The following is a 14,549-nucleotide window of genomic DNA, read 5'->3' as shown; positions in this document are numbered from 1 at the left end:
ACAGCAAGTGTAGCCTGCCTGCTTTTTGGGATCGGCTTCATTTCGAATCCTTGATTTATTTTCGGGTTTTCTACCTAAACTCAACAGTTGTTGTTGTGGGCTGTTTGTTGTCCCTTCTTCTCTTTCTATTTATGGAAAACTGCAATACGGAAAACTTTCTCTGAGCGGAAAATCGCTCTCTGTTTGTGTAAGCCACAGAGAAAGAGAGAGTTTTTCAAAGCATTTCGAGCAGGCGCAGTGAAATACATATGAAGCCAGCTTCCGGTGGTGTTTTCCATGTTTATTTTCCTATTCCAAATGCATCTGTTCAAAATACATGTGGGATTTTCAAGGTCAGCTAGGGCGAAGTTAAATTGGATTACTTTAGATTCGTTAAGACCTCAGCTTAAAGACCCATTTATGGATACATATTTCTGGAAAAATCTCGAAAGAGTAATGTTTATTTTATAAAAATGTAGTCTAGTATTAACTAAATCCTGAGCTTGATCATATTTCTTGTAGGATGTGCTACGAAATAGTACGAAATACCCTTGGAAAAGCCAAACCAAGGTTTAATAATCTTTTATTTTTTGGAACCTGTTCTAAACATTTAAGTTAAAATGAAAAAAAAATACGTTTCGGAATTAGAAATTTAAGTTAAGGATATTTAAACTTCTAAAGTTCCTTTACTTGTAAACAAATCTACGCTATTTTCACATAACTAATATAAAATATAGAAGAAAGATATTTAAGATGTAACTATTAATATTGCTATTTTGTTTATAGTTATCTAAACCAATTACTTTATTAATTTTAGAAAAGCTACGTTAATAAATATTTAAATGTACTTTAAAAGATCTTCTTCCCCGCAATACTTTTTCCAAAACTATCTCTAATTTTCAATTCCTCAACACGGTCTGCAGAGAAAAGTTAAGGACAGCTAGGTCATAAAAATACATATGTTAGGTATTTCCAGAACTCTAGCTTCAAGACGCTTCCCTCCTGGAAATATCTTTAGATGCACACACAAACAATTATCTTGTCGATCAAGGTTTACCGACTATTTTCCAGGAATATCCCACACAAATAGCTTGAAAACCAGCCCCTGGAACTTGTGTGTCCTGTGTGTTTGAGTTGATAGTTAGGATAGTTCGGGCCAGGCTTTGCGAAGGCAAAGCCCAAAAGGAGAGACCGATAGGGCAGGCAGGAAAAAATTGGGAAAATCGTGGAAAATCACGTGGGAAGCACGACTGCAAAAGCCGCACAGGCGTAGATACAGATACACAAAGATATAGATACAAAGCGGGCAGGGGCAGGCAGGCAAACGCGGCTCAGGCAGTGGAAAATGGAAAACTTATTTTTAGAAAAACACACAAACTGACATCCAAACAGATCCTGATTTATGTGTGCGCAAATGTTTTTCAAATGCATTTCGGAAATTTGTGTGGGCGAGAGCGTCAGATACGAGGATGGTATAGAGCGTGTATCTGAGAGATACATATCTCTTTTTCGAGGACAAAAGACTCAACAGTACAGTTAGTTTGTGGTTGGCCGATTCTCCAGGGAATGGGTTTTCCTTTTCGCACTGCAATGCAGATTCAAGGGCACATCCACAAAACTATTGTTACCAAAAACCTGTTTGGTTAAAGGATTATTAATATTTTTCCTCTCTGGCATTCTCCAGTTTTCCAAGGAAATTACAAAGGTTGAATGGCTCTGAAAGATTATCAGGTACTTGCCTGCTCTTGCGTCCTTTCGTTTTGAATACATTTGCCAATTAAAGGATTAACTGAAAATAAAACAGAAGAAACACAAAACAAATTAATAAAATTAAATAAAAAAATTTTAAAACACACACCAACCTTTTTGGAATTCGCAAATAAATAATAATCCACAGAAAACTTTAAAGAAATAAAATAAATAAATGAATATAAGTAAACAAAGCATTTTTAAAATAATAAAATTGTAGTAAATAACAACACAATTAAGACCATGGGTATTTGATACCATCTTTTAGTATATAGTTTTCTTTTTATTAGCAATAAGTATAAAATCTCTTAAATTGGACCTTGTTTACTATATGGACAATAACCTCCTTTATATATCTTCATAATATCTATCTAATTGTAATGCAAAATATTTCAAAAGTAACTTTAAGGCGAAAATGCTTTGCCAAAAGTTTACTTTAAGGACTTGACACTAATCTTAACTTTAGGCGAGTTTTACACAGATATATTTTGTGGGTATATTATTCTATTATTTTTGGTCATTCAAATTTGGTTCAATTTCTCTTTATAAGTCATATAAGTTCAAATAAATGTTGGGAGTTGATATTGATTAAATAAGTATTGCCCTCGTCTTTTTAAGAGGCTCTAGACTTTAATAATAGTTATATTTAATATTTTTATAATAAATACAATTTTTTCAGTTCTGATACAAATCAAAGTTTGTGGAAATGGATTTGATTACATTTAAGTAATTGTCAATTTTTAATAAAGGGGAGACTATTTTGATAGAAAACTTCTTTATAGTAATGATAAATGATAATGGTAAAATAAGCTTTAGACTACAAAATTTCATAGTCAATTATTTTCTACTCATTTTGGTTTTAGACCGAAATATCTCAAGAAAATATTTGGAACCATTTCTAGTAAGACGAATTTTGCCATTGTTAAAGAGTTAGAAAGAGGTCTCCAATTTTAGTCTGTTACCATATAAAAAGATAATTCTTAAATCCACAAAATCGAAACCAAATGAAGTTGGTATCAGGAAAGGTTTATGATCTTAAATCAAAGTGGAAGGTGAGTAGTGTATCTAAATGAGTACAGAGTGCTCCTTGCGCATATGCTCGTTTAAAAAGGCCTGGGATCGGCAGACGCGGGAGCAGAGTGGACACCGATTGGACTCGTATTTCGGTGACCTCTTGGTTGCCTGGCGTGGAAGCTTTCGCCCGGGAATCAGGGCACTACTGTCTATATTACTCATATTCTGGACGAGATGCTGCAGCGATCTAGCCGTTGAAATGGAGGCCAACTGCTGCAGGGCTATCATGGCATCCGAAGTGGCCATGGCTTTTTTGAGGCTTGCTGCGCTGTCCCCATCCGATGGCTCCTCATTCTCGCTCTTCTGGTCCAAACTGACACTTTCAGCCGGCGGACTAACCGACTCTCGATCCCGAACTGTGGCCACCTTTGACCTGGAAGTGCTGGGATAATCCGTCGGACTGGTCGAAGTCTCCTGGGTGCGCAGATTGTACTTCTTCTCCACGGAAGTCACTGCAACGAGATAACAAGTCCCAGGAAATCAAAATAAAAATATAAATCATAAGTATAAACAAAACGAAATAGTTTAAAGGCTAAATGAAATGGAACATAAAAGTACATTCAATCAAATCAATCGCATTCATACATATTTACAATAGAAAGGAAATATTATTATAGGTAAGCTAATATAAAAGAGACTTGGATTTCGACAGTACAAGACATTCGCTTGTCTTCCACTATTTATTTACAAAATCAGTATTTCTTTTTTGGTTTTTTTTTGGCATCAACGAGAACGGTTCTAGTAATAGGTATATAATAATAATTTGTGTAACAAAACTTAAATGAATTCCATAGATTCGTTCTCTATTTTAATTTCAGACGTATAGGGATAGTCGGTTTCCTCATCGGTGGCTGCTGCTGCAGTTACGGCGGCCACCTGGTCATCCGCTATGGTGTCATCCAACAGCTGGTTGGTGACCTTGGCCTTTGGCTTTTGCTTGATCAGCGGCTCCAGGAACAGTTCGGCATCGTGGAGCTTCTTGTGGCGATTGAGGTGGGATCGTCGTTTGAACCACTTCAGGCAGAAGTCGCACTGGAACCGCTTGAAGTCCTGGCACTCCTCGCGCTGATGCAGGGTCAGTCGGTTGAGGGTGTTGTAGTATCGACCACATTGGCACAACAGTTGGTTCTTCGAATGGCGACCCGTGCGAACCGAATCTGCAATTAGACGGTAGAAACGAAAAAATAGGAATGCGATTGTTTAGGCCTTTCCATACAGCTAAGCTAGTCACATATATTTTTTTTTTTTTACAGGGGTTTCGATTCAGGCTAGTTTTTTGTGGTGATCGTGGTGATGAATACAACAAATTTGATTTTAGTTCGACATTTTTATTGGCTGATAAATGATTGGTCTACTTAAGTAATATGCGAGTCAATTATAGATAAATTATAGACCTTTTTTGCTTGTGCCAGTCATGCCAATGCCATCCAGTTGCCTCCAGTCTCGATACCTCCATCCATGGGTTTATCCTAGAGAAAAGAGAATCATATTAGTGCTGGTTTGCAAACTGGTTATAGCAAGTGATTAAATGATTCTCTTCTCGATTCGATTGTAAACATTTATTTATTGGTACTTCATATACATGGTAAATACGCAGTGATTGGGGATTATGTTTTTAAAACGTTATCTAGGGTATAATGTTCGAGTTTAAAATACTTAATTCTACACTTGACTTTGAGCTGATTCGAAAATTTGATTCTACAGATTGAGCAATACAACTTGAACTTCACTTGACGGCGCGTTTTGATACTCAGTCCAACTAGCTTAACGTATTTAAGATTACAGTTTGAGATCATAACTTTGGCTATATTACAAACATTTTACTGACTATGGGGGGTTCATACAAATTTTTGGAGATTTAAAAAATCCAAGGTGAATTCCAAATCACTATATACAAAGAAACAGGAAAGGAAATATCAACAGATATTTGGATTTAAATATTAAACTAATAATGAAAAATTGAATTTATATTTAAGCTATTTTATAAATCTCCAAAAACTCTACGACCCAAGTAAATTCATAAGGTTAGTGTTAGAATTCATCACACATTATGGTAACTCACAACAACAAGTGCTAAACAGAGACTACAAATGCTAATACATCTTAGTGATAATCGATTTAGGTGCCCAAGATTGCCTCCCCGGAATCGGCATGCTTCTGGTTCATATGCTTGCGCAGATCAGACCTATACTTGCACTTGTGCGGACAGTGGGGACACTTGAGATTCGGCTCCACGCCGCACTCGTAGTTCTTGTGCCGCTTCAGGGATCCCTTGATCTTGTAGGTCTTGCCACACACATTGCATGCATACTTGCAGTCATCCAGCGGATAATCCACCTGCTGCAATGTCATCGTGGTAGCCGTATGAATGGTATTCGATATTCCATTCATATAAAGCTTCTCCTGCTGCTGGTGAACCTGCTCCTCGTGATCGCCGTGAATTTTCTCCACCACATAACCCTCGTCATCGAGCAGGTGATCCTCATTGTGCTGATCCACCTTCATGGCCTCCAGTTCCAGCTCACGTTCAGCCTCATCGGCATCGGTCAGCAGCAAAGCGGACTCGTGCGTGGACACCACAGTGGTGGTGGTGGCACTCTGCGGTGCCATGGCAATGCTGGTGGACCCATATTGCATCACGTCGCGGAGCAGCATCTTGTCCTCCAGCCTGGAGGTGTCTATTTTGATGTACTCCTGTCGCGCATGCGCATGCACCTGCGGTTGCTGGATGGTCACATGCTGTCGGTGTTGCTGCTGATGTTGCTGGTGTTGCTGTTGTTGCTGCTGCTGCTGATGTTGCTGCTTCACAATCTGTATGGTGGTGGCCTGTGGCTTGTGCAGCAAACTGGTGGTAGTCGTATTCGTTGTGGCATTTTTGGTTAGAGCCGGTATGGTATACTGGATATTGCCCACCGGATTGCCCAGGTCATCGGGAGGCAGCTCCACCACCACGGTGGCTCCGGTAAGCAAACCCGATCCACCGTTGCTCAAAGTGGTGGCCGTGCTGAGGGTTTGATTGGGAGCCGCACTGGCAATCGAATAGGGCACCGTCTCCAGAATGGTCCAGTAGCCATCTGCAAGAAGCCAAGGGAAAAAGAAAGACTTTTCTTAGTCATCCGCCGGATGATTAACTCAACAATCGGTTCTATAATTACTTGTAAGCATTAACAAGTGTGTGAGCTGCAAGGCCGTCCAATTTAAGTTAATTTTTTTTGGATTTTGTTGGAGAGTGTATGTTCGGTGGAGGGATTATAAACTTGGGCTTGTTTAGGTTTTGCTTTCACGCATATATAATTCGTATGCTTTATTCTTAATTGCTTGCATTTACAATATATTTTTTTTTAAATGTACAAATTCTTGCTTTACGTTTGCTTTGCTTCATAGAACACCAAGAACTATAATTACAGGCGTTTCATATATATATAAAGTAGGTATATCGAATTTTTAAATGTATAACTGAGGAATATAGTATGTGTGTGTTTGAATAAACGTGGCAAACTAATGGCGCTTTAAGTCTTTGATTGCTTTGCATGCGAAAGCCCTAATTGCTGGCAAGAATATTTGAGTTTTGAGAACACCAACCACAGTAGAACTAAACATTTACGCTTTCCATATATATATGTATAGTAGGTATATCTGTATCTTGTACGTATCATATGTGTGTATAAATAAAATGGTCTTTGACCCTTTTGCGGCTAACTTAGGGATAACTCAAACATAAAGACAGTTAAAAAAAGAATGAAACGAAAAGTTAAAAAAACGGAATGCGCTCAGAGAAATCGGTATAAAAAAAATGTTAAAAGTTCATTAAGTAATTTGTGCAGGAATGTGGACCAGCAATGCCACAACAATTGGGTTCGGTAGGTTGGTTATGGTTATGGTTTTGGAGGTTGGAGTTTGGAGTTTGGAGGTAGCTACTACTTGGACAAGCAACTATGTATTGTCATTATTCATTTGGTAAACATTTCACATTACGCCTCTCGAGCGGCTGCTCTCGGGATGTTTTTAAAAACTCCCTCTTATTTAGCCATCCTCATCGTAGTCCTCGTCATCCTCCTCGCTTTCCTGCAACGCCGGCACCGCCGTGATGGTGAGATCCCTTCCAGCGAAATCGAAATTGATCTCGCAGAGGGCGGCTGCCACATCGCTGTCCATGCCACCGGGATCACCATCCTCAAGATCGCCATCATCACCATCGCCGGCCTCCTCGTCGTTGCTCAGATCATCCTCGTTGCGTATCACATACAGGCTCTCCTCGTTGTCCCTGGACTGCTCATAGAGCATGCAGTGTTTGCGCTTGGCATGCCGCAGGACATGATCCTTGCGCCGCGATCGATACTCGCAGGACATGCACTTGTACTTCTTCTGCTTGAGGCAGTACTTTCGCACATGCTCCTGCAGCTTCTGGTGCGACTTGTAGTACCGATTGCAGTGCTTGCATTGCGTAAAGGACTCCCGAGATAATCCTCCTCCTCCGCCACCGCCACTTGAATTTGCAGCACTGCCCGAGGTGGTTTTCACATGGGTGATGGTGGTGCTGCTACTGGTGGTGTTGGTGTTATTGTTGTTGAGATGATAGCCATAGAACTCATCGCTGGCATTGGCACTGGAGCCCGGATTGGCACTCGTCGAGGTGTCCACGCCCAGGAGGCTGCCCAGTATTGGATAGATGTCTGCTGGTCAACACACATGGATACGGTATACACACATACAGCATGAAGGTGTCGGAACAAAATAAAAGGAGAACAAACCAAAGGCAAATTAATAGTGGGCCAATAACTGAGCACACATCAACTTAAATTAGTTAAATAATATAGTTAAATAATATTGAGAACTTAGTGTATTTTGTTTTGGCTACTACCCAAGAGACGCTGATTGGTGAATGTTGTTGAATGGTGAGTTGTTGAGTTGTTGTTGAGTTTCGTTTTTGGTTCTTGTTGATGATGAAGTTTTAGCGGCTTTTGGGAGGCGGTTGATGATGTTTTTATGATGAAGATGCGATGATGATGGATGCATGACACAATCCCCAGAAGAGTTACACGTATGCACCACATATACAAAAAGCCACTCAAGCATTTCTCTAAACAAAAGCTTCGGAACATATGTACAAAAAACAATAAGGTAATAGACAAGAAATCACAAATCAAATGTTGGTGTTGGTGTGTTGTTGTTGTTGTTGTTGTTGGTGTGATTTTCAAAACTACAACAATACAGCAAATTAAATTACATATGTTTATCATATATTTGGTTTTGTCAGTATAACTAAGCTCAGTTCACTTTCATTATAATAAGATTGATAAGCATGTGGGGGCCCCATTCGAGATTTCCTCGGTCTTCGTCTGATTTTTCCGCACCTCTGATATTCCAGTAAACCTAGAAAAAGAGAAAAGTACTATTAGTTCGAGGTTTTTTAGTTTTTCCGATTAATTTACTGCATTCGGTTTTATGGTTACAGCTGTAAAGAGAGAAATTTCAAACTGCATTTAAAGGTGTTTGTTGTTTTTCTATTTTTTTCAATATATATTTAAATTTAGTTTTTATTTCTTGTTTTGTTTTTGCCTGTTTACTTATAACAATTAAATCGTTTTACTCGTTTAACATTTAAAATAGTTTTACAAATTTTGTTTAAGGCGTTTTCTCGGCTTTATACACAATTACATAATTAAATTTACTCTGAATTCGTTCAAACATTTCTTCGTTACATTGAAATATGGTTTAAGCACACTTTTTCATAGTCTAACTGGCATTTTGAATGTCGTTTGTTTAGTTAGATATCGTTTTTCATAAATATATTGTTTTCTATTTTCAATTTGTTAATCTAAATTGCAGTGCAAAAAGCAATGTGATTTTTTCTCGTATTGTATATAAATTTGTTGTAAATTTATTTGTTGGCGCAACCTTAGCTATTAAACAAATGTTCCAAATCGAATCGGTTTGTATTTCGTTATATGGACACTTTTTCCTAAATTTCTTCGGCGCTTTGCATTCATTGTCAACATTTACTATTCGTGAAGCGTGCGTTAACAGCAATCAACATTCAATTCTCACTTTCTTCTTTTTTGTTAACTTAAGGCTACGATTTACTTGATTTATTGTGTATGCGTGTGCTATGTATTTAATTCCCCATTTTGTATTATTAGTTTTCTTTTTTTTTTTTTGAAATAATATTAGAACAAAAATCAAACAGAAAATGTAGCTTAGTAGAAATAAACAAAATATCAGATTTTCTTAGAACATACTTCTTTTATCTATTATGTATGTGTGTTGTTTGTGTATTGTGTGTGTGTGTATGTGTTTGAAAAGAAAGCCTTTCTCATGTCCATAACTCAACCTATTGCCCACCCACTCCGCTCTGCTCTTCTCTCATCTCATCTCATATCTCATCTCATCAGATCCGATCTGATATCTATGCTTCGTTTCATTTCAATCACAATTAATCACATCGATTCCTTTATATGTTTGTATTGTTTGTTTGTATCTATTTATAGATATATTTTGCTTTACATATAATTTTACATTCACAGCTCCTTGTTTACAACTTTTTTTAAACGTGTATTTTTTGTGTGTTTTGGGGTGTGTTTTGGGTGTTTATAAATCTTTGATATTGTTTATTTAACAGAATTAATAAAGATACATATTAGTAGAAATAGAGTTATCTGGGTTAGTACAATTTCTCGAAAAATATTTCACATCTTATGGTATTCGCCAGCATACATACACTCAAAGAAACGGCTATCTTAATTCGTTTTTAAACCTGATTTAATCGCCATTTGGTGTTTGTACATATGCGAACGGTCTGCGTTTTTTGTTTTTCGGGGTGTGTTTTTGGGGATTTTGTGTTAGTAAATTGTTTGTTAATCAAATTATATTGAAATTTATCACATGCTTTTCTTTACTTTTTAACTATACGACTCGAAAGTTTTGCCACTCGGGACCAAAATTGTTTGCATGGTCTCGTCTGTCTTGAATTTTCTTACAATCTTTTATATTTGGTTCATTTCGAGTCCATCACATGCGCTGTTGATAAATTATAAAATAGGCATAGTAGATGAATCCATACTCTACTCCTTGCTCTTGTTGTAACAAAAAAATTAAATGTAATTAAAATTATTATGCTTTATAGATAAATAAGAACCACAACCTTAGAAAAAATTTAAATAAATCGCTTTTTAGATTATTGATTATACAAAACGGATACAAATAGTGAAGTTCGTGTAGTGCACATTATTATTCGTAAATCTAACAAAATGATAAGCAAAACTGTCTAGAAACTGACTAGCGCAAGAAAGCGACTAAAAAAGTATACATAATTATAATGTATGAATCAAAGCAGATAACCAAATTTGTTTTAAAAATGTATAACGGACTAAATTTAGAATTTCCTCACCTAATTCGAATACTGACCGATAAGAATTTTGTTTTTTTTTTTCGTTTTTGTTTTAACAATGTAAACAATTTCGTTTAATATTCGTAAATATTTTTTTTTTGTGTTGATTTGTGCCAATTTGTTGTCTGTTGTTTAATTTACTTCTTTATCACATTTTTTGTGTGGCACAAACTTTAAAACTGACAACAAATTATGGTATGCGCCCTCTATGTGTGTTTTTTAGTTTTTATTTCTTTTTTTTTCAATATTTTGTTTATGAAGTACCTAAGCGAGTTTGTTATACATTTAAGCTCTTTGTTTGTATATCAACAATTATCAAAACGTTAATTAGTGTTTTTTTTTTGTGGATGAATGTGTGAAACAAACGCTCGTATTATCGTGTGTTATAACAAGACCGCACTGCAATATTTCAGGTTTCTCTTCAAATTTTGACAAAAGTAAATTATTTTTAACAAGGAAAAATATACAATTATTATTACTATTAATTACAATGAGGACTATATTCATTATATCACATACCAATTTATATTTCTGACTGTGACTCGATGCGAGTTCCCCCAACCCGTTTACATTGCCAATTTCTACCTCCTTTTTCACACTCGTGTACATGCTGCTTTCGTTTATGTTTATATTAATGTTATTTAAAAATAATTAATAACTGTTTTAGTTTGCCTTTGAAAACGGTTTGCTTTGTGTAGAGGCGCCTAGACCCAAAGCCACGTTAATTTTGATTTGTTTCTTTTTCTTTTTGGTCAAATTAAAATTCCCGCTATCACATATCGTGGTTCATAATTAAATCATAATTTAAAAAACGTTTATGGAATGAGCACAAGATAAATTAATAAATTGTTTGCTTTGTTTGTTTTTTTTTTTTAGAAAAAGAGTAGATAGAGATCGTTGAGTTTTAACTACTAGCTATAATTTGTTATATATATATATGCGTAATATATTGTATCATGCATTCCTGTGGCCTTTGGGGTGCGTACGCGTACCTAAGCAAACTTCAAACATTTTTTTTCGTTGATGTGAGTTTGTGAATATATAAACAAACAAAAAATGTGAAAAGGTAAAGAACGACGACTGCTTTTCATTCAGTGTTTTTTTTTTTTTGGTGCCCGTTTCGTATTGCACATGATCTAGTCGAATCAGATTTGGAAACGCCTTCTCTTGGGGTCTAACTTAAGCTCTACGTTTTGACTCTGTCTCTGACTGTGTTTTCCGTGTCTCCCTATGTTTACTATACTTGTTATATCATTATAATCATGAAAGACGCGCGAGAGTGCCCTGCACTAGAAATTACACTATAATTAATGTGAATGTTATATATTTTTGTTGTTGTTTGCGTTTTCTTCTTCTGCTACACAATAAAATGCATAATTTTCCCCATTTTCCGTATTTTTAACACAATCAAGAAAAAGTTCATGAGATCATTGAGTTTTCCTAAGGATTTACACACATCATGCAACATGCGGCGGCGCCTGCACTCTCGCGCGCCCCTCAAATTAAACGCCAATTGAAAACCGAAAGTAATTACAAATTAAAAAAAACACTGCTCTGTTACTGACGAAAAACTACCAAGTTAAAAGTGAACAGAAAAAAAAATTAATTAAAAATGGTCTAAGAATTAGAATTTGTTAATATTCTTTCAGTATATACATAGTTACGAGTTAGTTATATATATATATATGTATATATATTTATGTAGATAGATATATATCTGTAAAAACGACTATATGTTTCAAGATCATTTGGAAAATTACATAAAACCGCGCTCTGGACTGGACTGAACTGTGTGTGTGTGATGATTAGGACTTGGGACTCTGACTGAAGCACTGACCCGGCACTAAGGACCCAAAAACCAATGATAGAACCTGCTCTTTTCTAGATCCCCGTTACCGATACCGATCCCGGAACCGTATCCGGATCCGTATACGTCCCGACAGCCACTAGTTGTTTGAGAGCCTGGCGTCATCGGATGCCGTTGCAGCATTTGTTGTATCATCGATGTTGGTGGGTGCGCATGTGCAGCACGAGATTGTGTTTGTGCTTGGACTTCTTGTGACAAATGGGGCACTCGAACTTGGGCTCCACCCCGCACTCGAAACGCACATGCCTGTTAAGGCTATGCGGCCGGGCGTAGGTGTTTCCACATCGATCGCAGGCATAGGCTCCGCCACCACCACTGCCTCCTCCTCCGCCGCCACTTCCTCCTCCTCCAGTGCCACCGCTGCCAGAGACAGTGCTCCAATTTCCTATCGCTGATCCTCCAGAAGCTGCTGCTGCCGCCGCCGCTGCTGCTGCTGCAGCTGCCGCCGCCGATGTTGAAGCTCCTCCTCCTGCTCCCCCGGCAGCTGAGGCACTTGTATTATTGGCCGCCAATCCTACAGCTGCTGCAGCGGCCACAAATTGCACAGCCACACTGCTCGCTGGATCCTGGCCAGGACCACTGCTACTGCTGTAGCGACGGGTCGGCGTATCGGGGCGTGGCACCTTCACCGGCACAGCCGGATACATTTGCGACAGGGCTCGCCCGTGCGGATGATGGCCCTGATGATGATGATGATGGTGGCCCAGGGGCAGGGTGGCGGCGGTGGCACCGCCTTGGGCAGCAGCCAACAGGGCTTTGGCCAGGCCAATGCGCAGATCGCAGGGCTCCATGCTGTCCTCGTCGTTGCTGTCGTCGTCGTTGTCGCCATTACCATGACGCGGCTGGGACTTGGGCATCAGCAGGTTACTCGGGCAGTGGGTGATGGTGGTGGTTGGCGTGGCACGGCCACTTTCATGCTCATTGTGATCCTCCAGACCGCTGCCCGGCTCAAACTTGATGATCGGCGTGCCAATGGGACTGGTGTAGGGACTCGTCTTGATGTAGCTGTAGCCGCTACGTTTGGGCGACAATCGGCCATAATCTGGGAAGAGTGGTTCAAATATGAAAATAGAAGAAATATCATTTTAGTTTATAGTATTTTCCATCTAGTTTTATAGATTTTTTATAAGATTTGAGTTTTTTTTCTTTATTGAATTGGATAGAAATCATAAAAAAGACCTATTACTAACTGGAAATAAATAAAATATGAAGTTTTACCGTAGTTGTTTAGAGTCTTTTGTTTTCTTGTTTTTGAGTTAGGTATGTTGCTTTAGTGAGGACATGGTGCTATATGGAGTGGAGTGAACTGGATTGGTGTGTGTGTGTTCTGTGTAGATGTCAGTGTTTCTGTGTGCATGTGTGTGTGTGTTCTTGTGAGCTTGTGTAAGTAGGCTGCAAAAGTAAATTTTTATTAAATATTAAATTAAAAACACAATGAGTACATCGAAAATGTTGAGTAAAACATTTTGAGAGAGCTAAGCAAAAATAAACAACAACTTTTTGTTCAAGTTACAAGTGATAAATGGCTTCAAAAACATCGTTTTTTGAATAATTATTTTTGGGAATTATGTGTTGGGTGGTTAGTGACAAAAAACACTTAATAATACTAGGGAAGGGGAGGATGGTATTACTCGAAGAACTTGGAAATCTCATCCCGGATTCCAGTTCACAAAGTGTTCTCTGCTCGCTTTATCACTTTACAGAAATACGCATGCAATATTTAAATGTAAGGGAAATCATAATACAATAGTCAAGTAAACTTATAAGTTCTCGGTAGAAGTAATGAATAGTTGTAAAAAATAATTCTATACAAACTAAGTTTTTCTTTTGTTTCATTTTCATGTTTTAATTTTTAAATAAATGTAATGCTATGTATAGTAATCAGTTTTATACGCTTCACAATCGCTAAGAAGAAGACAGATAGATAGATTGGTAAAAGAAACTTAAAGTTAAACCTTCGGCAATACAAACGAATGGAGTATAACAAAAAAAGATCAAACTACAAATCTAATAGGTCTCATACATAGTTATGTAAATTATAGTTACTTCATCTAACAAATACATATGTATAGTATATATAAGTTCTAAGTAGAAGGATACATAGTTATGCATATCTATATTGTATAAATAGTTTTCATATAGGTTGTAGTAGTTAAGCATGCAAACAACAATAAGAGAGGGAAGAGGCAACACCATGAATCGCGTTGTTTGGCTGGCGTTCATCAGTCAAGACCAACATCATCATCATCATCTTCTTCATCATCAACATCACATCAATCCATCCACCTGAAATATAGATCTGATTAGTATAGATTCTAAGCAAAGGATCGAATTGCCTAAGAATTTTCGGATGGAGGAAGGGGAGAGGATGTGGTGGATATGGAATGGCGATCGAGTTCTACCTGTATGATGTGGAATGTGGAAATGTTTTCATAAAATAAGTACAACATGGGGTTTTGGTATTTTGTTTTTGACATTTGCTTTTAATTGTAT

General features: G+C 37.6%; 1 protein-coding gene across 7 annotated transcripts in view; it reads right to left on the bottom strand.

The window, feature by feature from the left end:
* LOC119549274 (longitudinals lacking protein, isoforms F/I/K/T) overlaps positions 1-14,549 on the bottom strand; it is a 64,131-nt gene that overhangs the window by 2,928 nt on the left and 46,654 nt on the right. The window contains exon 6 of one of the 7 annotated variants that reach the window (XM_037857202.1): positions 2,677-3,254. The exons of 1 other annotated variant lie outside the window; for it this stretch is intronic. In XM_037857202.1, coding sequence (XP_037713130.1) covers positions 2,794-3,254 — 461 coding nt within the window. In that variant the 3' untranslated portion in view covers positions 2,677-2,793. Of the gene's footprint in view, positions 1-2,676; positions 3,255-3,564; positions 3,960-4,787; positions 5,877-6,072; positions 7,479-8,342; positions 13,099-14,549 lie in introns of those variants that run through there. 5 more of the 7 variants (XM_037857204.1, XM_037857193.1, XM_037857197.1 and 2 more) reach the window with 5 other exon arrangements.

The sequence above is a fragment of the Drosophila subpulchrella genome, chromosome 2R (genome assembly GCF_014743375.2).
Source record: "Drosophila subpulchrella strain 33 F10 #4 breed RU33 chromosome 2R, RU_Dsub_v1.1 Primary Assembly, whole genome shotgun sequence".
NCBI lineage: Eukaryota > Metazoa > Arthropoda > Insecta > Diptera > Drosophilidae > Drosophila > Drosophila subpulchrella.
This window is presented reverse-complemented; position numbering and strand designations above follow the sequence as displayed.